This window comes from Haemorhous mexicanus, chromosome 13, assembly GCF_027477595.1.
Source record: "Haemorhous mexicanus isolate bHaeMex1 chromosome 13, bHaeMex1.pri, whole genome shotgun sequence".
Classification (NCBI taxonomy): domain Eukaryota; kingdom Metazoa; phylum Chordata; class Aves; order Passeriformes; family Fringillidae; genus Haemorhous; species Haemorhous mexicanus.
The window spans coordinates 4,246,193-4,273,676 of record NC_082353.1 but is presented as its reverse complement, the minus strand read 5'-3'; the positions used below and the strand labels follow the sequence as shown (position 1 = coordinate 4,273,676).

The following is a 27,484-nucleotide window of genomic DNA, read 5'->3' as shown; positions in this document are numbered from 1 at the left end:
AGGGTCTTGCAAAGGGTCTGAATGCAGCTCTTCTAAAGGAATGGGCCAAGACAGCCTCTTTTATAGGGTTAGGGAGGATTGAAAACTGACCAATTGTAAGGGTTAGGGAAACTAGCCTGTGGGGTCACAGAGAGATAAGCAGGCCTGGAGGACCAGAGTGAGGACTCCTGGTTCAATTCCTGTGACTCAGCAAATACCTCTCTCTAAACATCCCTGCACGGAGCCATAGCCGGCCCTGCGCCTGCTACAGGTGACAGCTCTCTTGAACTTCCCCCTGGCTGGGCCGTGGTGTCCCCACTTCCCTGGGCACACGGTGACCCCGTGGGCACTGCCAGCTGTTTGTCCTGCCTGGCTGCCTCTGCTCGGCTGCCCCCAAAGGAGTTTGTTTGCTGTAGTTTATTTGTAGTTCATTGAAGAAAAGACCTCAAAAAAACCTTTTAGAGATAACAGCTCCTTTTTCCCCCCAACCTGAAGGGGTGAAAGCCATGCTGGGAGTGATCTTTGCTGGGCCAAAGAAAAGCTTTTCTCTGATAACAAAACACCTGGCTGATATTTACAGATAGCTGGGCTGAATTCATTCCCTGCGAGATCAAAATGCTGCACGTGCTTTGGGACTGGGGCGAGAACCTCTGGCTCCTTCCTTCCTGCTGTTCTGGGAATTTTTGCTAGGAATTTTGCCAGGTGGGTGCTCCTGCTGCCTTCCAGGGCTGAGGGGGGATGCCAGAGTATTTCTTCAGTCTGGGGTGGGGGGAAAATCTGTGGGAAATGGATTTGCAGAGAATTCTCACAGCCTGACAGCAGGCTCACATATCTGTGTGCAAACCTTGAGATAAGAAATGCTGACTGAGAAATGCCATGGAACAGGACAGACATTGCTGGGAGAGAAATGGAACCAGAAACAACTTTCAAAGGATGGCCTTGCAACTAAGACCAGATACTGTGGAGAAACAGAACTATGAAAGGTGAATTTTAGGTGATTGGCTTGAAGGCAAAAGCTGACAGGCCAAGAAATGCTTATGATGTAATTAGGAAATAGCTGGCCTCTGATTGTGATGGTGTGATTATTACATCTGTATTGTCTCACCCTTCTCATGACACTGAAAATGGAATAAGTTTTTCAAATGCCTCTCAGTTGGGTCAGAAAAGGGTTAAATCTGACAACAATCCACTTTTCTGCCTTCTTCCTGCTGTCCTGGCTGGGTTTGGGATGCTGGGGAGGAAGCAGGAGGAAAGGAGAAGGGAAAAAGCTCATTTTCCATGCCTGGGGGAGGGAAGGGAAGGGCTCAGCAAGGGCCTGGAGCACAGCTGGCCCCTCATCCCTTCATCCTCCCAGAACAGAGGAGCTTTTCATCCTGGAAAAGCCTCTGAGAAAGGGCACAGCCCTCGGCTGGTGCTAAATATAGGCAAAAAATACAGGTTAAATAGAGGTGATTGGTGTTAAAATATAGGTAAAAATATAGGTGATTGGTATTAAATATAGGTTAAAATATGGGTAAAATATAGGAGATTTGTGTTAAAATATAGGTAAAAATATAGTTAAAATATAGGTAATTGGTGTTAAAATATAGATAAAAATATAGGTAAAAATATAGGTGATTGGTGTTAAATATAGGTAATAATATAGGTGATTTGTGTTAAAATATAGATAAAAATATAGGTAAAATATAGCCAAATATATAGGTGATTGGTGTTAAATATAGGTAAAAATATAGAGGTGGTTGTGTTAATAATAGGTAAAATATAGGTAAAAATACAGGTGATTGTGTTAAAGTATAGGTAAAAATACAGATAAAATATAGGTAAAAATATAGGTGATTTGTGTTAAAATATAGGTAAAAATATAGATAAAATATAGGAAAAAATAGAGGTGATTGGTGTTAAATACAGGTAAAAATACAGATAAAATATAGGTAAAAATATAGGTGATTTGTGTTAAAATATAGGTAAATAGAGGTAATAATATGGATGATTGTGTTAAATAAAGGTAAAAATATAGGTAAAATTATATGTGATTGGTGTTAAATATAAATAAAATATTGGTAAAAAAATATAGGTGATTGTATAAAAAATGTGTTAAAACATAGCTAAGAATATAAGTGATTGGTTAAATGTAGGTTAAAATAGAAGTAAAAATTGAATTAAATTGTATTAAATATAGGTAAAAATTGTATTAAATATAGGTAACAATAGAGGTGATTGGTGTTAAATACAGGTAAAAATATAGGTGATAATAGAGGTGATTGTGTTAAATATAAGTTAAAATATAAGTAAAAATATAGGTGATTGGTGTTAAATATTGGTAAAAATATAGCTAAAATATAGGTAAAATAGAGGTGATTGGTGTTAAGTACAGGTAAAAATACAGGTAAAAATATAAAAAATTATATAAAAATACAGGAAAAAATATAGATAAAATATAAAAAGTTATATAAAAATACAGGTTAAAATATAGATAAAAATATAAAAATATATAGATAAAATCCAGGTAAAAAAAGAGGTGATTGGTGTTAAATATAGGTAAAAATAGAGGTAAAAATACAGTCCAGAGGAGGCCCTGGAGCTGCTCTGAGGGTGGAGCCCCTCTGGAGCCAGGCTGGAAGAGCTGGGGGTGCTCACCTGGAGAGGAGCAGCTCCAGGGAGATTTTGGGGCTCCAGGAGAGCTGGAGAGGGACTGGGGACAAGGGATGGATGGACAGGACACAGGGAATGGCTCCCACTGCCAGAGGGATGGATGGGATATTGGGAGGGTGGGGATGCCCTGGGATGGAATCCCCTGTGTTCCATTCCTCTGTTTTTAATTTTATTCCATTTTCAACCTCGTAAAACGACACAGATGTTATAATTCACAATCACAATCCAAACCCAACCATTTCCTAATTACAGAACATTGTAAATATTTCTTAACCAATCAACTTCCTACCACTCCATACCATAAATGCCTTAAAACCAATCATCCAAAACGACCCCTCATAAATCCTACCATAATTCCATTTCTTTAAAGCATCCAATCTTATTTATAAAACTATCCTTTAAAACCTTTTTTTCCCATCTTATTCCACAACATTTCCAAATCAACGTTTCTTATCTCAAAGTTGTGCAAAATCCTTCCTTGCCTGCCGGGGGAAACCAAAAAAGAAACAAACCAACCATGGAATGGTTTAAATATAGCAGGTCTGGGGTTATTTTAACTCTCTCACCTTTCCACTTTCAGCTCTGGGTGTTGCAGCTTTGCCCTGTAATCAAAAGGGTGAGGAGTCTCCTGTGCTCTGCAGCCAGGAAAAGCCCCAAACCACCCTGACTTTGGGCGCCCCAAAATTTGGGGTTTCCCCTGGGTTTGGTTTGCTCTATTCAGATTTCATTTGATTTGAAAAAAAAAAAATTATTATTTGATTTTTCCAACTCGAGATCGAATTTGAAAATTTGAGATTTTTTTTTTCAAATTTGAGATTTTTTTTTTTTTAGATTTCTCAAAAAAAAAACCTAGTTTTTTTTTTTTTTTGAGATTTTTAATCTCTAATTTGAGGTGAATTCAGGTTAATTTCCCTAAATTCCTCCTGTGTCAAACTACAACACCCCGTGTTCCCAGCAGTGCTTTCTGCCAGGCACGGGGTGGGGAAATCATTAACCAGGATTTGCCTGGGAAGCAGCCTAGGCTCCACCTGGCAAATTCCAGCTGCTTTCTGTCCTCCCCACGGGAGATGGCTCAGCCCTCCTGCCTGGTTCCATGCAGCTCATGCTGAATTTGAGATCCCCAAAATCCTGAATTTGAGATCTCCAAAATCCCTAATTTGAGATCTCCAAAATCCCCGCTTCCGTGTATCTCATCCTGAATCTGACGTTCCCAAAATCCCTGATTCTGTGCACCTCATCCCAAATCTGAGATCCCCAAAATCCCCGGTTCCCTGCACCTCATCCTGACTTTGAGATCCCCAAAATCCCAGGCACCCCAATCCGCAGATCGCTGCTCCCCAATCCTCCTCCAATGCTTGCTCCAGGCTCCCATTACCCAATTCCCCAGGCTCCCGAATCCCCTTGCTGCCCTTTCCCATTCCAGGCTTCCCAATCCCCATTCCCGGCTCCCCAATCCCCATTCCCGGCTCCCCAACCCCCTGGCTCCGTGTCCCGCTCCAGGCTCCCCAATCCCCATTCCCGGCTCCCCAGCCCCTCATTCCCTGTCCCATTCCCGGCTCCCCAACCCCCTGGCTCCGTGTCCCATTCCCGGCTCCCCAATCCCCATTCCCGGCTCCCCAACCCCCTGGCTCCGTGTCCCGCTCCAGGCTCCCCAGCCCCTCATTCCCTGTCCCATTCCCGGCTCCCCAACCCCCTGGCTCCGTGTCCCATTCCCGGCTCCCCAATCCCCATTCCCGGCTCCCCAACCCCCTGGCTCCGTGTCCCGCTCCAGGCTCCCCAATCCCCATTCCCGGCTCCCCAACCCCCTGGCTCCGTGTCCCGCTCCAGGCTCCCCAATCCCCATTCCCGGCTCCCCAGTCCCTCATTCCCTGTCCCATTCCCGGCTCCCCAATCCCCTGGCTCCGTGTCCCATTCCCGGCTCCCCAATCCCCATTCCCGGCTCCCCAACCCCCTGGCTCCGTGTCCCGCTCCAGGCTCCCCAGTCTCTCATTCCCTGTCCCATTCCCGGCTCCCCAGTCCCTCATTCCCTGTCCCATTCCCGGCTCCCCAGTCCCCATTCCCGGCTCCCCAATCTCCTGGCTCTGTGTCCCATTCCCGGCTCCCCAATCCCCATTCCTGGCTCCCCATTCCCGGCTCCCCAATCTCCTGGCTCCGTGTCCCGCTCCAGGCTCCCCAATCCCCATTCCCGGCTCCCCAACCCCCTGGCTCCGTGTCCCGCTCCAGGCTCCCCAATCCCCATTCCCGGCTCCCCAGCCCCTCATTCCCTGTCCCATTCCCGGCTCCCCAACCCCCTGGCTCCGTGTCCCGCTCCAGGCTCCCCAATCCCCATTCCCGGCTCCCCAGTCCCTCATTCCCTGTCCCATTCCCGGCTCCCCAATCCCCATTCCCGGCTCCCCAGTCCCCTGGCTCCGTGTCCCGCTCCAGGCTCCCCAATCCTCATTCCCGGCTCCCCAGTCCCTCATTCCCTGTCCCATTCCCGGCTCCCCAGTCCCTCATTCCCTGTCCCGCTCCAGGCTCCCCAATCCCCATTCCCGGCTCCCCAACCCCCTGGCTCCGTGTCCCGCTCCAGGCTCCTCCCGCGCCGTTCCCGGCAGGAAGCGCTCTCAGCCAATCCTGCTGGGGCCGCCGCCCGCCGCCCGCGCTGCCTCCGCCGCGGGCCCGGTGAGTGCCGGGGGCTCGGGGGGCTCCGGGGCTGCGGCTGCGGCTGGGGCGGAGCGGGGCCCCCGAGCCCGGGGGGAGCTGCGGGGCCGCCCCGCTCGGCCGCCCCTCCCGCGGGCCGCGCTCGGCGCCGGGCGGGGTTCCGGGCACGACGGGGGTAGAAAGGAGGGAGGGAAGGAGGGAGGAATGAATGGGTCCCCCCCGGCGGGTTCGGGGAGCCCCGCGGGGGTTTGGGGGCTGCGGGGGGGCCCCCGGGGCGCAGGCGGGGGTGGGTGCAGGGAGGGTGGCACCCCGGGATGCTCGGGAATGCCACTGGAAGCGCCCGCTTGGGTATGCGGGGGCTGACGGCGGCCCGCAGTCCCGAGAGGAAGCGCTGGTTCCCCTTTTCCCCCGGCCACACAAGGGAGAGCCCGCCCAGCCTTCCTCCGGCCCGCTGGGGCATCCCGAATCGCAATCCCTTCCTCCCGGCGAGGATCAACCCGAGTCCTTGTCCCTTCCTCCCGGCCAGGATCACCCCAAATCCCAGTCCCTTTCTCCCGGCAAGGAACAACCTGAATCCCAATCTCTTCCTTCTGTCAAGTATTGCACCCCAAATCTTCATCCCTTCCTCCTTCCCAATATTGCACCCCAAATCCTCATCCCTTCCTCCTTCCCAGTATTCCACCCCAAATCCTCATCCCTTCTTCCTTCCCAGTATTCCACACCAAATCCTCGTCCCTTCTTTCTGCCAAGTATTCCACCCCAAATCCTCATCCCTTCTTCCTTCCCACTATTCACGCCAAATCCTCGTTCCTTCCTTCTGCCAAGTATTCCATCCCAAATCTTCATCCTTTCCTCCTTCCTATCACCCTAAATCCCTTCTTCCTCCCAGTATTGCACCCCAAATCCTCATCCCTTCTTCCTGCCAGGTGTCACCCTGAATCCTTGTCCCCTCCCAGCCCCAAACTCCCCGCCCCAAACCCCCGGTGGGATTTGAGGGCTGTGTCCTCACCCATCCCCACAGAGCCCCACGTGAGGCGTTGCTGCTGCAGGCCCACAACTTGAGCAGGACCTAAAAATAGTCCTGAGCAGAGCCTGGCTCTTGGCTCAAGGAGAAGGGCAGAGGAGGGGTTGTCCCAGGCACCCCAAAAATTAAATTTTTATTTAGTTTACTACTAAAATAATCTTTCTTTAGTTCTCTTAGGGAGAGAAGTCTTTCTTGTTGATGTTATGGAGACTTTTTTGTGAGGCAGGAGAACAGTTCTCTCATGGCTCTTTCAGTTTGTAAATTTGGGGAGATCTGTTATCCTGAAACCCCTCTTATTTCCTACCAGCCTTCCCACAGCTCGTTTACGGGTTGTGTTCACCTATGGGGTATTGTTTTAAAGATGAGCTGTTTGGAGGTAGAACTTTTCGTTATCTATCTCTAAAATTATCTTCATCTCTGGGAACAGAGATCAAGAAGGAAGGAAAAGAAAACTCTTTTCTTTTTCTCTCTGTTTAAACTTCTGCTTACTTCAGCATGGAGGCCTCTGCTCAGTATTAATCTGACCCCTTCATCTCCCCATAGTTTCATGTGTTATAAGGAAAAAGAGTCTTTTTCTTTAAAGCTTACAAGAGGATTTTTACCCTGAAATTCAGGCTTCTCCTCATCCCTCCCATCTGGGACTTCTCTTTCATCGATTTCCATGTCTTCATGTTGTTCTTGAACATCTTGTTCCTTTCTCTCGCTCGAGGGAGGATTGAAGCACTGAAAGGGTTAACAAATGGTCAGTGGGAGGCAAGGATCCCTCCCTGCACCCGGAGGTGTTTCCTTGACACCTCAGGGGGATAATTTGGGATTATGAAAAACCAGGGAAGGGTGAGGTGTGGTGCTGGGGCATTTAATTATTCCTTGGCTTTCTGGAGGCGAGTTTTTGTGGGATTCCTTCTATCCCCACGTGAGGTCTTGGGGATCCCACCCCCATCGCCCTTTCCCTCCTTCCTGGCTGCTTGGGATGGGTCTGGTTGGGAAAACTTTGGGACAGGGGGTGGGAAAAATCCTTGTTTGTTTTGCCTCGTGCTCGGGAGGGAAGGAGAGGGGAAACGCTCTTAGGGCTCTTGGGGTAGAAACGGGCCTCAGTTTCCCCCATTCCCCGTGCCTCAGTTTCCCCCTTGTGCCTCAGTTTCCCCCATTCCCTGTGCCTGTTTCCCCCTTGTGCCTCAGTTTCCCTCTATACCTGTTTCCCCCATACCTCAGTTTTCCCATGGTGCCTCAGTTTCCCCCGTTCCCCGTGCTTCAGTTCCCCCATTCACTGTGCCTCAGTTTCCCCCTTTGTGCCTCACTTTTCCCTCATTCCCTGGACCTTTTCCCCTCTTTGTGCCTCAGTTTCTCCTCATGCCTCAGTTTCCCCATGGGAGCCACAGGGGTGGCAGTGCCATGACCCTACAGATGTGGCAGTGCCGTGACCCCACAGATGTGGCAGTGCCGTGACCCCACAGGGGTGGGGGTGCCAGTGCCAGGGGCTCCAGGCAGGGACCCTGGCATGGGCTGGGACAGGGAGGGGACACGGAGGGGACACAACGGGACCCTGGGATGGGATGGGATAGGATGGGATGGGATGGGATGGGATGGGATGGGATGGGATGGGATGGGGACACAGTGGGACCGTGGGACGTGCTGGCACAGAGAGGGGAAAGGGAGGGGACAGGGACAGGACACAGCAGGACGCTGGGATATGCTGCGATAGGGACAGGATACAGGGGGACCTTGGGATGGGATGGGACAGGGAGGGGACAGGGACAGGACACAGCGGGACCCGGGGATGGGATGGCACAGGGAGGGGACACAGCGATGTGCTGGCACAGGGAGGGGACACAGCAGGACCTTGGCATGGGCTGGCACAGGGAAGGGCAGTACCGTGACCCTACAGATGTGGCAGTGCCGTGACCCCACCGGCACAGGACCCCACAGATCCCAGCAGGACCCTGGGATGGGCTGGCATGGCCCAGGGAGGGGACAGAGCAGGACCCGGGGTGGCCCAGGGAGGGGACAGGGAGGGACCCGCAGTGGCGCCGCTGCCCGGAGCTGATTCCAGCGGCGGGAGCATTGCGGGTCACGCGGCTCCTCGGGAATCCAGCGGGGCCGGGCGCTCTGCCCTCACCTTCCATCCAGCTCCGCTCGAGCTCCCCTTCTCCGGGCACCCATCCCGGAGCTTCTCCTGCCTCCCTGCGGGCGGGAGTGAGCCTCGCTGCCCCGGAGCTGCCGGGAGTTCGCAACCCCGTCCCTTGGAGCTGCTCCCGTTGGGCTTAAGGGAAGGAAAGGGAAAGGGAAAGGGAAAGGGAAAGGGAAAGGGAAAGGGAAAGGGAAAGGGAAAGGGAAAGGGAAGGGGCTCATGTGGCTTCCCCGGGGCACAGCTGCCGGCTCCATCAGGGCCAGGAATGCAGCGATCCCTCTGGCTGTGCCAGGCTGGAGCTGCACCCCTTCCTGTAGTGTCTGATAGGGTGGTGCTCCCCAGGAATGGCTGGTGTTGGATCCCCAGGATCCCTGGGAATGGCTGCCATGGGATCCCTGGGAATGCCGTGGGATCCCCAGCCTGTTCCCTCGCTCTGTCTCACCATCCCAGCCTTTCCTTGTGTTTTCCTCCAGCTCTGGCTTCCCAGAGAGGATCCTCCTCACCAGGATTCCCGCTCCTGCTCCCTCATCCCGGCTTTTCCCGTGCCAAGGATGCCCTTCCCGCTGCTCATCCTGGCACTCGGTCTGGCAGGTGGGTGGGGCTGGGTACTGGGATGGGGCTGGAATCCTGCCAGGGCACTGGGATGGGGCTGGAATCCTGCCAGGGCACTGGGATGGGGCTGGAATCCTGCCAGGGCACTGGGATGGGGCTGGAATTGTGCCATGGCCCTGGGATGGGGCTGGAATCGTGCCATGGCACTGGGATGGGGCTGGAATCATGCTGTGCCACCCCAGCTGGCACCGTGCTGGAGCACTGGTGCCACCTAGTGCTGCCAGCCTGGCCAGGGCTACCTCCTCTTGGGGATCGTGTCCCCAGCACTGCCACCAGCTGTCCTGTCCCCGTGGGGACAATCCGGGATCTGTGTCCCGGAGCAGATTTGGGTGCCCATGGCTGCTCCTGGCAGCTGAAGGTGCCCTGGTTTGGTGCTGGATGTGGGACTGTCCCCCTTCCATCAGCATAGCATGGTCAGTGACAATCCTGAGATGCCACCTGCCCGCATGTCCCTCCCATGGGTATCCCTCAATTTTCTGGACGCCATCCAGGTGCAGAACCCAGGAGGTTCTCCCGCAGGTGTCCCAGCATGTCCCAGCGTGTCCCCATCCCCTCCCGCAGGTGCCATGGAGATCCAGGTGCCGGAGGAGCCCGTGGTGGCCCTGTTTGGCCACGACGCCACGCTGCTGTGCTCCTTCTCTCCCGAGGCCAACTTCAGCGTGGCCGAGCTGAGCCTCATCTGGCAGCTGACGGACACCAAGCGCCTGGTGCACGGCTTCTCTGGGGGCCGCGACCGCCTGCAGGACCAGGGCCGCGGCTACGCCAACCGCACCGCGCTCTTCTACGACCAGCTGCAGCAGGGCAACGTGTCGCTGCTGCTGCGCCGCGTGCGCATCTCCGACGAGGGCAGCTTCACCTGCTTCGTGCGCGTGCGCGACTACGACAGCGCCGCTGTCGCGCTGCAGGTGGCGGGTGAGGAGCCCTGGAGGTGGGGGAGAGGCGGTTGTGCCGCCCCAAAGTGTTCCCAGGGCATGGAGAGAGAGGGGTTGAGGATGGGTTTAGGCTCGTCTCAGGGCTAGCCCAGCTCTCCATTCTAATCCGTACTCTGGTCCCCCCCAGTTCCCAAAATATTCCCTGGGCAGCACCATCCATGCGCTGCTGAGGCTCCTCTCTGTGGGGCCACCTCAGCCAGCTGAGGATGGGTTTAGCCCCATCCCAATTGCTGCTGGCCCAGCTCCCCATCCCAATCCTTTCTCCAGTCCTCTCTTGTCCCCCACAGCACCTCCACAAAATATTCCCTGATGAGTGACAGAGAGGGGCCACCTCAGCCAGCAGTGACCCTCAGGTGAGGATGGGTTTAGCAGCTGGAAGAGCCCATCCCAGTCCTGGCTGGCCCAGCTCCCCATCCCAATCCTCACTCCAGTCCTCCCTCCTTGTCCCCTGTAGCATGTCCCCAAAGTATTCCCAGGGGAGTGACAGAGAGGGGCCACTTCAGCCAGCAGTGTCCCTCAGCTGAGGATGGGTTTGGCACTGGAAGATCCCAGTCCTGGCAGCTGCAGGATCCCAATCCCAGCTGGCCCCACTCCTGCTCCCAATCCTCACTGCTGTCCCCTCTGTCCCCACAGCTCCCTACTCCAAGCCCAGCGTGCACCTGGAGCCCAGCAAGGACCTGAAGCCGGGCGACGTGGCCGAGGTGACGTGCCACGCGTCCCGCGGCTACCCCGAGGCCAGCGTGCTGTGGCAGGACAGCCGGGGTGCCAACCTGACCGCCAACGTCACCACGTGGCAGGTGGCCAACGAGGAGGGGCTCTTCGAGGTGCGCAGCGTCCTGCGCGTGCTGGTGGAGCCCAGCGTCACCTACTCGTGCCTGGTGCTCAACGCCGCGCTGCGCCAGCACGGCCACGCCTCTGTCACCATCACGGGTGAGCCCGGGGCTGGGGAGGGAACACTGCCACCCAGAGCTAGCTGAGAGAGTTGGCAGAGGTGGCACTGCCACCCAGAGCCAGCTGAGAGAGTTGGCAGAGGTGGCACTGCCACCCAGAGCCAGCTGAGAGAGTTGGCAGAGGTGGCACTGCCCCCCAGAGCCAGCTGAGAGAGTTGGGGGAGTTGGCACTGCCACCCAGAGCCAGCCAGGAGGGGCTGAGGAAGGTGACAGTGGCAGGCAAAGCCAGCTGAGAGAGTTGGGGGAGGTGGCCATGACAGCCCAAGCCAGCCAGGAGGGCTGGGAAGATGGCACTGCCACCCAGAGCCAGCCAGGAGGGGCTGAGGAAGGTGGCGGTGGCAGCCAAAGCCAGCCAGGAGGGCAGGGGGAGGTGACAGTGGCAGCCAAAACCACCCAGGACAGGCTGGAGGAGGTGGCAGTAGCAGCCAATGTCACCCAGGAGGGGCTGGGGAGGTGGCACTGTCACCCAGAGCCACCCAGGAGAGGCTTGGGGAGGTGACAATGGCAGCCAAAGCCAGCCAGGAGGAGCTGGGGAGGTGACACTGCTACCCAAAGCCAGCCAGGAGGGCTGGGGGAGGTGACACTGCCACCCAAAGCCACCCAGGAGACATTGGGAGGGGTGGCTCTGGTGGCACCCAGGAAGGCTGGGGGAGGTGACATTGGCAACCAGAGCCACTCAGGAGGCATTGAGGGAGGTGGCCGTGGTGGCACCAGCACCCAAAGCCACCCAGGAAGCATTGGGGGAGGTGACACTGGCACCTAGAGCCACCCAGGAGGTCTGGAGGAGGTGACCATGGTGGCACATCATCCAAAGCCACCCAGGAGGGGCTGGGGGAAGTGACCCTGGCACCCAGAGCCACTCAGGAAGCATTGAGGGAGGTGACCACGGTGGCACCCAGGAGCGCTGAGGAAGGTCAGTGGCAGGCAAAGCCAGCCAGGAGGGCTGGGGGAGGTGGCACTGCCACCCAGAGCCACCCCGAGGGTGGGTGTTGGGAAGGGATTCCTGGCTGGGCATTCCCAGAGTGCCGTGGCTGTCCCTGGATCCCTGGCCGTGTCCCAGGCCGGGTGGCACGGGGCTTGGGCAGCCTGGGACGGGGGGAGGTGGCACTGCCCGTGGCAGGGGGTGGCAGCAGGTGACCTTGAAGTCTTCCATGGGGACATTCCGTGCCCCCAGGAAGCAGTTCCTGGGGCTGGGTTGGGATCCAGCCTGGATGTGGGGTCACCCTGGATCGTCCTGGATCACAGTGGGTGTGGGGTCACCCTGGATGTGGGGTCACCCTGGATATGGGATCATCCTGGATCTGGGGTCACCCTTTGTATGGGGTCACCCTGGGTTTGGGATCACCCTGGATATGGGGTCACCCTGGGTATGGGATCACCTTGGATATGGGGTCACTCTGGATATGGGGTCACCCTGGATATGGGATCACGCTGGATATGGGATCACGCTGGATATGGGATCACCCTGGATATGGGGTCACTCTGGATATGGGGTCAGCCTGGATATGGCGTCAACCTGGATATAGGGTCAGCCTGGATCATCCTGCATGTGGGGTCACCCCCAGTGTTGGATCATCCTGGGTTTTGGGGCATCCTGGGTGTCGGATCACCCCAGATGTGGGGTCACCCTGGATATTGAACCATCCTGGATATGGGGTCACTCTGGGTGTGGGATCACCCTGGGTTTGGGATCACCCTGGATATGGGGTCACTCTGCATATGGGATCACCCTGGGTTTGGGATCACCCCAGATGTGGGATCACCCCAGATGTGGGATCACCCCGGATATGGGATCACCCTGGATATGGGATCACTCTGGCTGTGGGATCACTCTGGATATGGGATCCCCCCGGATGTGGGATCCCCCTGGATGTGGGGTCACCCTGGACATGGGATCCCTCTGGGTATGGGATCACCCTGGATATGGGGTCACCCTGGGTTTGGGATCACCTTGGATATGGGGTCACTCTGGATGTGGGATCCCCCCGGATGTGGGATCACCCCAGATATGGGGTCACCCCAGATGTGGGATCACCCTGAATATGGGATCACCCTGGATGTGGGGTCACCCTGGATGTGGGGTCACCCAGGCTGTGGGGTCACCCAGGCTGTGGGGTCACCCAGGCTGTGGGGTCACCCAGGCTGTGGGGTCCCCCCGGCGTTCCCGGGTGCTGATCCAGGCCCTTTTCCGTCCCTCCCCGCAAGGCCAGCCCCTGGCATTCCCGGCGGTGGCCCTGTGGGTGACAGTGGCCCTGGCCGTGTGCGTGGTGGCCCTGCTGGGCGTCCTGGCCTTCGTGTGCCACCAGAAGATCCGGGAGAGCTGCCGGGAGGACGAGGAGCGCGCAGGTGACTCCCGGGAGGGGACAGATGGGGATGGCACCGCAGGGACACCGGGGAGTGGCACTGCCACGTGTCCCCTTTTCCCACGGCCAGGACATCCGCGGTGCCTCCAGGCTCCTTTCCCACGTCCCTCTCCCATTTTGGGTCACATCCCACATTTTTATGGGGTGGTGTTTGCACCGCAGGGGGATTTGTTCCCGAAAGAGCTCCCAGAGTGACTCTGCCACCCTTGGAAATCACTTTTTTCCCCTGGATTTTCCTCCCAATTTCCCTCAGGAATGACCTTTTTTCCATGTTTTTTTCCATGGATTTGCTCCCAGTTTCCCTCAGGAATTGCCTTTTTTCCATGGATTTTTCCCCATGGATTTTTCTCCCAGTTCCTGTTGGGAATGACCTTTTTTCCACGTTTTTTTCCTTGGATTTGCTCCCAGTTTCTATTGGGAATGACCTTTTTTCCATGGATTTTCCTCCCAATTTCCCTCAGGAATGACCTTTTTTCCGTGGATTTTTTTCCGTGGATTTGCTCCCCTTTTCTCTCAGGAATTGCCTTTTTCCATGGATTTTTTTCCCATGGATTTTGCTCCCAAGTTCCCTCAGGAATGACCTTTTTTCCATTGATTTTTTCCCATGGATTTTACTCCCAGTTCCTATTGGGAATCACCTTTTTTCTGTGGATTTTGCTCCCCGTTTCCCTCAGGAATGACCTTTTTTCCATGGATTTTTTTCCATACATTTTGCTCCCAGTTTCTATTGGGAATGACCTTTCTTTCATGGATTTCTTTCCATGGATTTTGCTCCCCATTTCTCTCAGGAATGACCTTTTTTCCGTGGATTTTTTTCCATGGCTTTTCTCCCAGTTTCCCTCAGGAATGACCTTTTTTCCATGGGATTTTCCCATGGATTTTGCTCCCAGGATCAGCAGCAGGGGCTGGGAACCTCCCGGGATCCCGGTGGGCATTGGAGGGAGGGAGGACCCTCCCAATTTGGGGAATCCCAGATTTTGGGGGATCCATGGATCCCTCTCCAGGTGGTTTTTAGCTGTGCCCAAGCCCCAGCTGTCCCTCGGAGCTGGGGCTTTTCCCGCTGGGATTTTTGGGAATGTCAGGATGCTCCAAGGGGCACCCCCAGAATCCCGGGAATGGGGTTCCCACCTCGGGATCCTTGTTTTCCAGGGCCAGAGGAGCGGGATGAGGAGGGGGAGGAGCCCAAGACAGGTGGGTGCCCCATCCTGGTTCGGGGTGGCCCCTTCCCTATTCCTCGTTTTCTGACATCCCTGATCCTGGATAAACCTCCCCATTCCCAAATAAATCCTCCCCATTCCTTCATAAACCTCCCCATTCCCAAAAAAATCCTCCCTATTCCTTAATAAAATTACAGAATTCCATAATAAAATCTCCCAGTTCCTTCATAAACATTCCCATTCCTTAATAAAATCTCCCAATTTCCAAATAAAACCTCTCAAATTCCCAAATAAAACCTCCCAATTCCTTAAACAAACCTCCCCATTCCTTTATAAACCTCCTCATTCCTTAATAAACCTCCCCATTCCTTAATAAAACCTCCAAATTCCCAAACAAAGCCTCCCAATTCCTTAATAAAATGACAGAATTCCTTTATAAACCTCCCAATTCCTTAATAAAACCTCCTCATTCCTTTATAAACCTCCCCATTCCTCAATAAAATCTCCCAATTCCCAAGTAAAACCTCCCAATTCCCAAATAAAATCTCCCAGTTCCCAAATAAAACTTCCCAAATTCCATAATAAAACCTCCCAATTCCTTAATAAAATTACAGAATTCCCAAATAAAACCTCCCAATTCCTTAATAAAACCTCCCAGTTCCCAAATCAAACCTCCCAAATTCCATAATAAAATGACAAAATTCCTTAATTAAAACTCCCAATTCCTTAATAAAATGACAGAATTCCCAAATCCAGCCTCCCCATTCCTTAATAAAATGACAAAATTCCTTAATAAACCTCCCCATTCCTTAATAAAATGACAGAATTCCCAAATAAAACCTCCCAATTCCCAAATCAAACCTCCCAATTCCTTCATAAAATGATGGAATTCCATAATAAAACCTCCCAATTCCATAATAAAATGACAGAATTCCTTAATAAAACCTTCCAATTCCTTCATAAAATGACAGAATTCCCAAATCCAACCTCCCAATTCCATAATAAGATGACAGAATTCCCAGATCAGCAGCTCCATGGTGTTCCTGGAGATCCCTTTATCCACTGGCACAGGACCAAACCCTGGGAATTCTGCAGGGAAATCGGGAATGGGGGTCGCTTTTGGGGTTGATCCCCCCAAAAATGGGATTTCGGAGCCGTTTCCTTTGGGAATGGGATGGGATTGACCCCAGGATGGTTTTTCCCTTTTCCCAGCTCTGCAGCTGCTGGAAAACACGGAGAGCAGAGAGGGTGAGTGGATGTTTCTGGCAAATCCGGGATAATTCCCATTTTCTCCCTAAAATCTGCGTGGGAAACGCTCGTTGGGTTTTAGGGGGGATTTCCCCCTCCCTATTTTCATTTTCCATCAGATTTTCCCAAATTGTGGTTTTCCGTTTCCCTTTATCCCAGTTTTTCCTGGTGTTTCCTGGTTTTCCTGGTTTTTCCTGCCATCCAATGGCTCCTGCATCCCTCATCCCTCCTTTTCCCGGTCACTCTGGGATTGGGGAAAAGCCTCCCAACACCCAACCCTGGAAGGAATTTGGAGGTTTTTTGGGGGGTTGCCATGGATTTTCTGGGATGATGGGAATTGCTGGGGTTGGAAAAGGATCCAGAGTTTTCCAAGCTGTGGCCCCATTAATCCATTAATGTATTAATTTATCAATTTATCAACGTACCAATTTATTCATTTATCAGTTCATTAATTCGCTGACTTACTGATTTATTGATTTATTAATTTATTACTCCATTAATCCATTAACCTACTGATTTATTAATTCATTTGTTCATTAATCTGTTGATTTATCATTTCCGTGTTTTCCCTCTCCATTCCCTTTTCCCCCGCCCAGGCCGGGAGCAGGAGATCGATTGACGCCAGCCCCGGCCCCGCCCGCGTGTCCCCGAGCGAGCGGCGACACCCCTGGGGCGGTGACATCCCCGGGGCAGCGACACCTCCGAGCCGGTGACACCCCCCGGGCAGTGACACTTCCAAGCTGGCGACACTCCAGGCCGGTGACACGCCCGGGGTGGTGAAACTCCAGGAGTGGTGACACCCCCGGGCCAATGACAACCCTGGGATTGTGACACTGCCGAGGTGGTGACATCTCCAATCCGGCGACACCCCTGGGGCAGCGACACCTCCAAGCTGGCGACGCCCCCCGGGCAGTGACACCCCTGGGCTGATGACACCTCCAAGCTGGCGACACCCCCTGGGTGGTGACACCCCTGGGCTGATGACACCTCCAAGCTGGCGACACCCCCGGGGCGGTGACACTCCGGGAGTGGTGACACCCCTGGGGCAGTGACATCCCCAGGTCGCCGCGGAGCTGCCGCCTGCCCCATTCCCATTCCCGTTCCCCGCCTCCCGTCCTTCCCGGGAAAGGCGGGTCAGGGTCTGCCCGGTGTCCCCGTGTCCCTGTGCGTGTCCATCCCAGGGGGACATTCCCCGTTCCCTGCTCTGGAGCTGCCCCGGGCGCCTTTCCCTGCCCTTCCCAAGCCCGGAGCCCCGGGAATGGCGGCCGGAGCGCGGGGGGGCTCCGAGAGCCCCTTCCCCACGCTCCTTTCCCCGCTCCACGAGTCCCTCCGGACTCGTCCTGCCTTAAACCGCTGGATCCCGGCGGGGTTTGTCCCACCGGGAGCGATCCTGGGGCCTTTTTGGGAAGGGGGCACCCGCTGGCCGGGTGAGGTCCTGCTGCAGGGCCACCTCTGGGGACATCCTGAGCTCGTCATTCCCGTGGGACTGGGGGCTCCGGGCGCATCCTGGGGTCCCCCGAGGGCTCCATGGGTCGAGTCCTTCTTTGAATTCCGGGATCTGGAAGGTTTCTCGTGCCTTGGCAAATAAATCTGGGACAGTGTTGGTCGATCCCTCCCGGCTCCGTGTGCTCCAGGGGGTTTGGCAGGGAATGGTCTCAGGGTCGGGATTCCCAGAGGAAAAGATTCCTGGGGCCTGTTGGGAAATCCCCCAGGGATACCCAGGCTGGCTCCTGGATTAAATCACACTGCCAAGATGGGGTGGGAATTCCCGGGAAATCCTTTCCCGTGGGGTGAGAATTCCTGGGGGATCCATCCCCATGGGGTGGGAATTCCCAAGGGATCCTTCCCCATGGGGTGAGAATTCCAGGGGGATCCTTCCCAAGGCCCTTCCTGGATCCCCCATGGGGGATGGTTTTTGGTTTTCCTTCCCCGAGCTCTGCATCCCGATGGGAGAACATTCCCAAAATCCAGCCCGGGAGAAGTGTGCCGGCCTCAGGCTGGGATGGAGAGGGATGGAATGGTGGATCCATCCCGGGAGTTGATCTCCAGCCCGGATAAAGGGAGGCTCTGCCCCTTACGGCCACGCCCATATGGCCACACCCTCGGATCCCCTCTTTGCTCGCTCCTGGTGCTCCCTGGAGCCCAGGAGCTTTCAAGGGCTGTGGGAAGATCCCAAAGGCCGTCTTGGCCATCTGTGGGGTCATCTTGGCCAACTGCAGGGCCATCAGGGCCAGCCACGGGGCCACTGGGGCCGGCTGTGGGGACATCGGGGCCAGCCATGGGGCCACTGGGGCCGGCTGTGGGGACATCGGGGCCAGCCATGGGGCCATCTTGGTCAACTACAGGGCCAGCTGTGGGGACATTGAGGCCAGCAATGGGGCCATCGGGGCCGGCTGTGGGGACATCGGGGCCAGCTGCAGGGCCATCAGGGCCAGCTGTGAGGCCATTGGGGCTAGCCACGAGGCCATCTTGGCCAGCTGCAGGGCCATCAGGGCCAGCCATGGGGCCATTGGGGCCAGCCAGGCCCTCCTCACCCTACCATAGCCAACTGTGGCCCGCGAGGCTCTCCCAACCATGTCCTCCTTGTCCCTGTCCCCCGGATCCTGGTGGGAGCTGGAGACGTGCCCAGCCCGGTCCCTGCCAGGACAGCGCTCTGGGCTCTGCCTGCCCATGCCCAGTATCCCAGGGCAGCTGGGAAAACAGAGATCCCGGGAGTCCTGCGTCCATTCCCAGCATCAAGACAGAGTGTGGGATATTCCCGTGGGAACCCAGGATGCTCCAAGTCTGGTCCTCCCCAGGATTCCCAAAAAATACATTGGATCCAGCACAATCTGGGGGCAAAGCTCGTTTCACCCTGCTCGGATTGGGATTGGATCGAGAGGAATTCTGCTCATCCCACGGTTCCGGCTCTGGGATGACACCTGGATGGATGGATGATGGATGATGGATGGATGGATGGATGGAGGGATGGATGTATGGATGATGGATGGATGATGGATTAGATGGATAATGGATGGATGGATGGATGGATGGATGGATGGATGGATGGATGGATGGATGGATGATGGATGGATGGAGGGATGGATGGATGGATGGATGGATGGATGGATGGATGGATGGATGGATGGATGATGGATGGATGGATTGGATGATGGATGGACCATGGATCCATGGATCTATGGATCCATGGATGGATGGATGGTTTGTCCCAACTCCTCCCCTTGGATTCCTGCATTGCTTTCCCATCCCAAAGCTGCTTGGGAATGCAGCTCCTCCCACCTGGATTGACCATCAGGAGCCGAGGTGGCGTTTTTGGCTCAGAAAATCCTTGGAAAAGCCTCGTGCCAGGAATGCTCTGGGATGGAAATGTGTCCCTGCGGGATGAGCTGCCGGCGGGAAGGACATAGGAGCATTGTCCTGGGAGCAGCTGCTGCTCCGACCCTTTTGGATACCTTGGAAAAACACCCAGGGTGGATTTGGAGCTCCAGATTCCTCCATTTCCAAGTGGGACCTGATTTCTTTCTATGAAAGATCAGTGCTTGGACATGGAAAAGAGGGATTAGGGAGCTCAGGAAAAGCAGGACTTTTTTCGGGTGGATGCAGGAATCAGGGTCGGGGATATTTCTGCTGGAAAAGTTGGGAATTGAGGGGGAAGGAGTTCCCGAGGCCAGCTCCTCGTTCCTGGGGGGTTTTGGTGATCCCCTTGTTGTTCTTCTTGGAGTTGGGAATGATATTCCAGCGACATTCCAGTGACATCCCAGGGATGTCCTTGAGTCCTCCCGAATCTCCTCAGCCAGAAAAGTCCGACCCCACCGATTTTCCCTAAACCAAACGGGGATAACTCACCCCAGGAAAGGGAAATTCCCCCTCCCTGACCCCGCCACCCTCTCCAGCATTCCTACATTCCAACCCTTGCCCCATTCCTGCCTTCCGGAATGGAGGCTGGCCTCTCCTGGCACATTCCTGTCGTGGGCAGGATTTCTCTGTGCCGGATGATTTATTGAGCTCCTTCTATCCAGTAAAAAAAAAAAAAAAATTAAAATTCCCTGAGCCTGGAAAACCGTCGGGATATTGGGATACTGGGATATCAGGATATGGGGATATTGGGATACCGGGATATGGCGATGTCGGGATATTTGTTGCCACCTTCTCACTCGGCGTTTATGAGGAGTATGGATTTATTGAAATATATATTTATATTTATATAGAGATCTTTTCCAGCCCCTTTCCCAGGGATTTTCCCCCTCCCCCAAACCCTTTCCAAACCCGGATCCGGGCTCAGTTTTTGTTGGGAATTCTCTGCCTGGCCGGGACGTACGGCAGCAACGTCTGCGTGCTTTTATCTGCCACGGTCTGGGTGCTGCTGTTCCTCGTGGCCCTGCGGATCGGGATCACGCCCGGCTTCCTCGGGAGCTGCTCCCGAGGCCCCTTCCTGGCAGGATCGTCGGGAACGTCAGCGCCGTTGTCGGCGTCGCCGTCGTCGTCGCAGCACAGGGCGTGGTAGAGCACCTTGTCGCTGAAGCGGACGCGCTCCCGCGTCCCCGCCGGCCGCTGGGCCGGGATTTTGGGAACGGCGGTGCTCCCGAAGCATTCCTCGCTGGAGGAATCCGGGGTCCCCCCGCCCCCGCGGGGGCCGTTGGCCACGGGGACCCCCCCGTTCATCAGGCGGGCCAGCGGAGGCCGCGGAGGCTCCGGGCAGTCGCCGGGGTCGGAGGGCGTGGAGGCGTCCAGGAAGGAGCAGAATTCCCAGCTGTCCGAGAGGATGTCGGAGGCGGCGAAGTCCAGTGGGCCCAGCTCGAGGCTGGCGCCGCCCCGGTCACTGCTGGACGTGCTGCTGGCCGTGGCCGGAGTCCAAGCATCCGGCTCCAGGTCCAGAGCGAAGTCCGACGTCAGGCGGTCAATCTGGGACACGACCTGCGGAGAGAGAGATGGACACGGGGATGGATGGATCCATGGATGGAGGGATGGATGATGGATGGATGGATGGATGATGGATGGACGGATGGATGGATGGATGGATGGATGATGGATGGACGGATGATGGATGGATGGATGGATGATGGATGGATGGATGGATGATGGATGATGGATGATGGATGAATGGATGATGGATGGATGGATGGATGGATGGATGGATGGATTGGATGATGGATGATGGATGGATGGATGGATGGATGGATGATGGATGGATGGATGGATGGATGGATGGATGGATGGATGATGAATGGATGGATGGATGGATGGATGGATGGATGGATGGATGGATGGATGGATGATGGATGGATGATGGATGGATGGATGGATCAATGGATCCATGGATGGATGGATCCATGGATGGACTTGAACTGCTGCATTGTTTTCCCCCCCAAAACTTTCAGGGAAAGTGGGATCCCTGCATCCCTCAAGCTTTGGCTTTGAAGCTTGTTGTGAATATCCCCAGGGAATCCTGGAAATCAGGAAAACTCTTTTCCCTTTCCAGATCCCTTTTCATTTTATTTTTTCTTCTTTTTGGGAAAAGAAAGAGCTAAACTTGAGAAAGAGAGTAAAAAAAGGGATTTTCTGACCCCTTCATTTTTGGGACAAGAGAGAATTGTGAGGAAGGCTGGGAGTCTTTGGGAATACCCAGTTACCAAATGGCTCTGCTGCAATGGGATCTCCTCTGTTCCCAATGGGAATTTCAGCACTGGGACAGGGCCAGCACGTCCCTGTCACATCAGGTCCCTTCCCAGCCTCACCAAAGGGACTGGGATAGAGCAGGGACAGCAGCAAATGCATCCCAATCCCAATCCCAATCCCAATTCCAATTCCAGTGGTCATTGGTGTCACTTTTGGCCATTGCCATCCCAGTCCTGTTCCCATCCTGATCCTGTCCTGGTGTCACTCATCACTGTCCCCACCCCAATCCCGTCCCCGTCCCAATCCCGTCCCCATTCCAATTCCCTCTCCATCCCAATCCTGTCTCCATCCCAGTCCTGTCCCCAACTCAATCCTTGTCCCCATCCCAATCCTGTCTCCATCCCAGTCCTGTCCCCATCCCAATCCTGTCCCCATCCCAATTCTGTCTCCATCCCAAATACTGTCCCCATCCCAATCCTGTCCCCATCCCAATCCTGTCCCCATCCCAATCCCATCTCCATCTCAGTCCTGTCTCCATCCCAGTCCTGTCTCCATCCCAGTCCTGTCTCCATCCCAATCCTGTCCCCATCCCAATCCTGTCCCCATCCCAGTCCTGTCTCCATCCCAGTCCTGTCCCCACCCCAGTCCTGTCTCCATCCCAGTCCTGTCTCCATCCCAGTCCTGTCTCCATCCCAATCCTGTCCCCACCTCAATCCTGTCTCCATCCCAATCACTGTCCCCATCCCAATCCTGTCCCCATCCCAATCCTGTCCCCACCCCAATCCCGTCTCCATCCCAATCCTGTCTCCACCCCAATCCTGTCCCCATCCTGGGACTGATGCCACTCATGGCTGTCCCCATCCCAATCCCAATCTAGTCCCCATCCCGGGATTGGTGTCACTTGTGGCTGTCTCCATGGCAGGATTAGTGTCACTCTGGGCTATTTTTAGGATCATTCCCTATTTTAAGCCGGGGGTTAAATCCCCTGGTGACACTTGGCTCCCGCGGGGGATTAACACGGAAAGAAGGATTTGGGATTTGCTCCCCCCCTTTTCCACCCTCACAGAAGCTGGCAGTGCTTTTCCAGCTTGGAGGGGGAAAAATCCCCCCAATTCCCTGGGAATATCCCCAGGGATTCACCCCAAATGTCCTCCTCTGTTTATAAGGGAAAAATCCCCCCAGTTCCCTGGGAACATCCCTAGGGATTCATCCCAAACCCGTTTCCTGCTTGTAGGGCACAAATTCCCAGACTCTGGGAAGGATTCATCCCCCCCAAGCAGGGGAAGAGGTTTGGGATGAGGGAATTTGGGGGGAATTATCCTCTCCAAGCACATGAGGATGTTTGGGATGAATCCCTGGAGATATTCCAAGGGAATTGGGGGGATTTGTCCCCCAGGGAATTGCAGGGGATCTTTTTTCCCCTATAAATGGAGGAAGAGGTTTGAGATGAATACCTGGGGATGTTCCCAAGGAGCTGGGGGGAATTCCCAGGAGCGTCCCAATAAAATCCCAGCCGGAATGTTCTCGCCCAGCTCAGACAGATGTGGGACAGCTGGAGCCCCACCCTTGTTTTTAGGGGATTTTGGGAATTTTGGCTGCAGGCCAAGCCTGAGGTTCCTGCTGGGGGTTGGGATTGGTGGCTCCAGATCCTGGATTTTGGGCTGGGATTGGAGGGGTGGGATCCGATGGGATCCAAGGGTGGGATCTGATGGGGTCAGAGGGCTGAGATATTGGGACCTGATGGGATCCAAGGGATGGAATGTCAGAATCCAAAGGGTTGGGATCTGATGGGATCCAAGGGATGGGATTCAATGGGATCAAGAGAAGGGATCTGATGGGATGTTAGGGATGGCATCTGATAGGATCAGTGGTTTGAGATTCAATGGATCAAAGGATGGGATCTGAGGGGATCAAGGGTTTGAAATCCAGTGGGATCAAAGGATGGGATCCATGAGCTGGGATCCAGTGGGATCAAAGGGGTGGGATCTGACAGGATCCAAAGGTGGGATCTGATGGCCCCTCCATCCCTGCAGGGATTTGGGAAGAGGATTGGGAAGTCAATCCAAGGCCAGGATGGAGAGATCCAGGCCTGGATCCCGCCAAAACTGCTCACAAAACCCCCCCAAAACTGCTCCCATAATCCCACAAACCCAGCTCCCAAATCCCCCAAAGCACAGCTCCCCAAAATCCCCCAACCCATTCCCAAAATCCCCCAAACCAGCTCCAAAAATTCCCCAAAACCCCGCCTGTAAATAATTCCCAACCCTCTCCCAAAGCTGTTGTTTTTGGGATAACAATCCCGGGACCTCCCCAAACGTTCCTGGTCAATCCCCTGTTGATCCCAGCATTATTAGGGGATTTATTCCCATAGGGAATCCCAATAGGATTTTCCAAGGAAAAGGCTGGGAGGGAACCCCATGGATCCCATTCCAGCAATTCCAGAGGGGATGAGCCCTTCCCATGGGAATTTTTGGGGGATTTGAATGGGATTTTTCCATCCAAGGATTTTAATAATCATTTTCCCAGGCACAGAACGCCCGGGAATGATTCTGGACACAAAGGGATGGGAAGGGAGACTGGGAAAACTGGGATGTCACAAGTTCAGGACACTTTGGTGGCCCTGAGGGGATCTCAATCCGTGATCCCACCTCAGCTCGGAGCCACCAGTGAGGAATGCCCGAATTTCCTCCTCTTTTTTGGAAATCCAGCCCAGGGACACCCGAAGTTTTGGGAAATTTCCTCTTTTAGAAATCCAGCTCAGGGACTCCCAAATTTCCCCCTCTTTTTTGGAAATCCACCTCAAGGACACCCAAATTTCCTCCTTTCTTCTGGAAATCTAGCCCAGGGAGATCTGAAATTCCTCCTTTTTTTGGAAATCCACCTCATGGACTCCCAAATTTCCTCCTCTTTTTTGGAAAGCCACCCCAGAGACACCTGAATTTCCTCGTCTCTTTTGGAAATCCACCTCAGGGACCCCCAAATTTCCTCCTCTCTGACACTCAAATTTCCTCTTCTCTTCTGGAAATCCAGCCCAGGGAGATCTGAGTTTCCTCCTTTTTTTGGAAATCCACCTCAGGAGCTCCTGAATTTTTTTTTTTTTTTTTTTTTTTTAAATCCATCTCAGGGACTCCTAAATTTCCTCCTCTCTTTTGGAAATCCAGCCCAGGGACACCCGAATTTTTGGAAAATTTCCTCTTTGGGAAATCCAGCTCAGGAACACCCAAATTCCCTCCTGTTTTTTGGAAATCCACCTCACGAACTCCCAAATTTCCTCCTCTCTTCTGGAAATCCACCTCTGGGATGCCCAAATTTCCTCCAGTTTTTTGGAAAGCCACCCCAGAGACACCCGAATTTCCTCCTCTCTTTTGGAAATCCCCCTCAGGGAAACCCCCCACCCTGCGCTTCCAAACGAACCAACCCGGTCCAACCCCTTCCCTTCTGGTTCTCCCGGGATTTTCCCACCTCGCGGAGCTCCTTGGCCACCTCCTTGAGCTCCCGCAGGATGCCCTCGAGCTGCCCGATCACCATCCTCATGCGGCCGCGGATGCGCTCCCGCTCTCCCTCGCCCTCGCTACGGCCGCTGCCGGTGCCGGTGCCGGTGCCGGCGCTGCCGGTGCCGCTGGCGGGCCGCTCCGTGCGCTGCGCATCCCGGCGGCTCCGCGAGTCCATCGTTCCCTAGGCGGCCGGGCCGGTGTCCATGCCGCTGCTCCCCGCCCGGCCCGGCCCGGGCAGCTCTCACCATCTTAACGCCGCCGCTCACGGCCGCACCATGCGGGGACACTCCGCTGGTGGCCCTGCGGTGACACCGCTGGTGGCAGCGGGAGGAGGAGGAGGAGGAGGAGGAGGAGGAGAGGATGGGGTTTGCCGGGAAGCGGAATTCCAGCTGGGAAGGGAGGCGCGGTGTCGTCGAGGAGGGGTGGCGGGTCCGGCGGTGGCTGCGGGGGTGTCCGGCTGTCCTCCTGCGGGTACAGAGGGACAAGGGCCGGGAAGATCCTTGGGAAGGGCTCGGGACGCTCCTTCCCCCAGTTTATGGGGGCCTGGGAATGTCATCCCCCCAACCCCGTGGCGTCCCTCAGTGTCCCCAGGCTGAGCCTGGGCACGGTGTGGCCTCTGGGGGATGGACACGCACAGGGACAGGGGGACACACACAGGGACAGGGGGACATGCACAGGGACAGGGGACACACACAGGGACAGGGAACACACACAGGGACAGGGGGACATCCAGGGGGACAGAGGGACACGCACAGGGACAGGGACACATCCAGGGACAGGGGACACCCGGAGAGACAGAGGGACACCCACAGGGACAGGGGACACACACAGGGGCAGAGGGACATCCAGGGGGACAGAGGGACACGCACAGGGACAGAGGGACACGCACAGGGACAGGGGGAAACACACGGGGAGGGGGGGACACCCACAGGGACAGAGAGACACGCAGGGACCGAGGGACACGGGCAGGACACCCCGGGGGACACGGGGACACTCTGCACTCACCGGCGCGCTCCGGCCGCTCCCGGGCTCCGCTCCGAGCTCTTCCCACTCCTGTTTTCCCCTGGCTCCTTCCCTCGCTTCCTCCCCCTCCTCCTCCTCCTCCTCCTCCTCGCCGCCGGCTCCCGCCTCCCTCAGGGCTTTTCCGCGGGGGCCGGGGCCGCTCTGCTCCGCTCGCTGTCGCGGGGGGGACACGTTACCGGCGGGGACAGCCCCACGGGGGGGTGGCGGCGGCCCCGGGACCCCTCCCGGAGCCCTTCCCGCCGCCATCCCCCCCTCCCGGAGTGCTCCGGATCCCGGCCCCGCCCCGGCCGCGGCGGGGGGAGAACGCGCCGTGCCCCCGAGTGCCCCCCGGGAACCGGGAACGGCGCGGGGGGAGCGGGGCGGGGGAGCCGGTTCGGGGGTGCGCAGGGGAAGGGGGAGCCGGTAGGGCCGCGTTTCCCCCACCGGTATCGGCATCCCCCATCCCCGGTACCGCCATCCCTCAGCCCCGGTACCGGTACATCCCCGGTACCGGTACATCCTCCATTCCCGGTACCGGCATCTCCCAGCCCCGGTAGCGGTACATTCCCGGTACATCCTCCATTCGCGGTACTGCCATACACCGTCCCCGGTACCGGCATCCCGCAGCCACGGTACCGTCATCCCCGAGTCCCGGTCCCCGCATCCTCCGGGGCTCCGGGGATGGAGGGTGCCAGTATCCGCAGCTGCCAGCCCCGCTCTCCGAATCCTCCAGCCCCGGTTCCCGAATTCTCAATTCCTGATTCCCGCATGCTCCAGCCCCGGTTCCCGAATCATCCAGCCCCGCATCCTCCAGCCCGGCTCCCGAATTCTCCGTCCCCGAATTCTCCAGCTCCGAATCCTCCATCCCCTCATCCCGGATTCCCCATTCCCGCTCCCCACATCCCCCTGCGTATGTCCCCGCCGCTCTCATCCTCCATTCCCCGAGCCTTCATCCCCGGTTCCCGCATCCTCCATCCCCGGTTCCTCCATTCCCTATTCCCGCATCCTCCATCCCCTGTTCCTGAATCCTCCGTTCCCGGTTCCTCCGTTCCTGGTTCCTCCATCCCCGATTCCCGCTCCCTGCATCCTCCATCCCCGGATCCCTCATCCCCATTCCCCAATTCCCGAATCCCCTCTCCCCCGCTCCCCTCTCCGGGACCCCCGGGACGCACCGGCGGCGCTGCGGGCTCGGCAGGGCCGGGCTGTCCCCGTGCTCGGGGCGGGCGGAGCCTCCCCCGGTGCCCCCATCCCCGCTCCCGCTCCCCCGGGACGCACCGGAACCTCCCCCCGGTCCCGCACGCCCGGACCCCCCGTGCCCCTGTCCCGGTGCCCCCCCGGACGCACCGGCGGCGCTGCGGGCTCAGGGCCGGGCTCTCCCCGGGCTCCGGGCGGGCGGAGCGGGCCCCGGGCAGGGCCATGAGCGGCGGAGGGCCCGGCCCGGCCCCGCTCCGGCCGCAGCCTCCCCGCGCTCCGCCCGGCCCCGCGCCGGCGCTGCTGTGTCACCGGAGGGGCCGGGCCTGCGCCGGGAAACGGGAATTAAAGGCACCGGGAGCGGGAACGGAGCGGGGAGGGAGAGGGGATGGAGAGGGGATGGAGAGGGGATGGAGGGGGAATGGAGCGGGATGGAGTGGGGATGGAGAGGGATGGAGAGGGAATGGAGAGAGGATGGAGTGGGGATGGAGGGGGA

At 56.2% G+C, this 27,484-nt stretch overlaps 2 protein-coding genes across 4 annotated transcripts; one reads left to right on the top strand and one right to left on the bottom strand.

Annotated features, from left to right (window-relative positions):
* Window positions 1–5,226: 5,226 nt before the first annotated feature.
* On the top strand, window positions 5,227–16,453 carry CD276 (CD276 molecule). Of its 2 annotated transcripts, XM_059858049.1 has the most exons (8): window positions 5,227–5,292; window positions 8,897–9,014; window positions 9,597–9,947; window positions 10,601–10,897; window positions 13,123–13,263; window positions 14,430–14,471; window positions 15,650–15,685; window positions 16,282–16,453. In XM_059858049.1, the coding sequence occupies exons 2-8, from the start codon at window positions 8,975–8,977 to the stop codon at window positions 16,302–16,304; spliced, it is 930 nt and encodes a 309-aa protein (XP_059714032.1). In that variant the 5' UTR covers window positions 5,227–5,292; window positions 8,897–8,974; the 3' UTR covers window positions 16,305–16,453. The 2 variants fall into 2 exon arrangements, with proteins under 2 accessions (XP_059714032.1, XP_059714034.1); XM_059858051.1 differs by lacking the exon at window positions 14,430–14,471.
* A 3,392-nt stretch (window positions 16,454–19,845) lies between these two features.
* On the bottom strand, window positions 19,846–27,277 carry INSYN1 (inhibitory synaptic factor 1). 2 transcript variants are annotated; one of them, XM_059858158.1, is made up of 4 exons: window positions 27,142–27,277; window positions 25,801–25,971; window positions 24,764–25,260; window positions 19,846–20,599 (listed from the first exon to the last, which is right to left on the bottom strand). In XM_059858158.1, the coding sequence occupies exons 3-4, from the start codon at window positions 24,968–24,970 to the stop codon at window positions 19,964–19,966; spliced, it is 843 nt and encodes a 280-aa protein (XP_059714141.1). In that variant the 5' UTR covers window positions 24,971–25,260; window positions 25,801–25,971; window positions 27,142–27,277; the 3' UTR covers window positions 19,846–19,963. The 2 variants fall into 2 exon arrangements, with proteins under 2 accessions (XP_059714141.1, XP_059714142.1); XM_059858159.1 differs by lacking the exon at window positions 27,142–27,277 and adding an exon at window positions 26,970–27,000.
* Between the last annotated feature and the right edge of the window lie 207 nt (window positions 27,278–27,484).

Excerpts from the sequence above, each read along its gene's own strand:
- CD276 (XM_059858049.1), top strand. The coding sequence starts at position 8,975 with ATGCCCTTCCCGCTGCTCATCCTGGCACTCGGTCTGGCAG. Across the intron at positions 9,948-10,600 it reads TGTCGCGCTGCAGGTGGCGG|CTCCCTACTCCAAGCCCAGC; the intron begins GTGAGGAGCCCT and ends CTGTCCCCACAG. Across the intron at positions 10,898-13,122 it reads CGCCTCTGTCACCATCACGG|GCCAGCCCCTGGCATTCCCG; the intron begins GTGAGCCCGGGG and ends CCTCCCCGCAAG.
- INSYN1 (XM_059858158.1), bottom strand. The coding sequence starts at position 24,970 with ATGGACTCGCGGAGCCGCCGGGATGCGCAGCGCACGGAGCGGCCCGCC. Across the intron at positions 20,600-24,763 it reads TGGCCAAGGAGCTCCGCGAG|GTCGTGTCCCAGATTGACCG; the intron begins GTGGGAAAATCC and ends CTCTCTCCGCAG.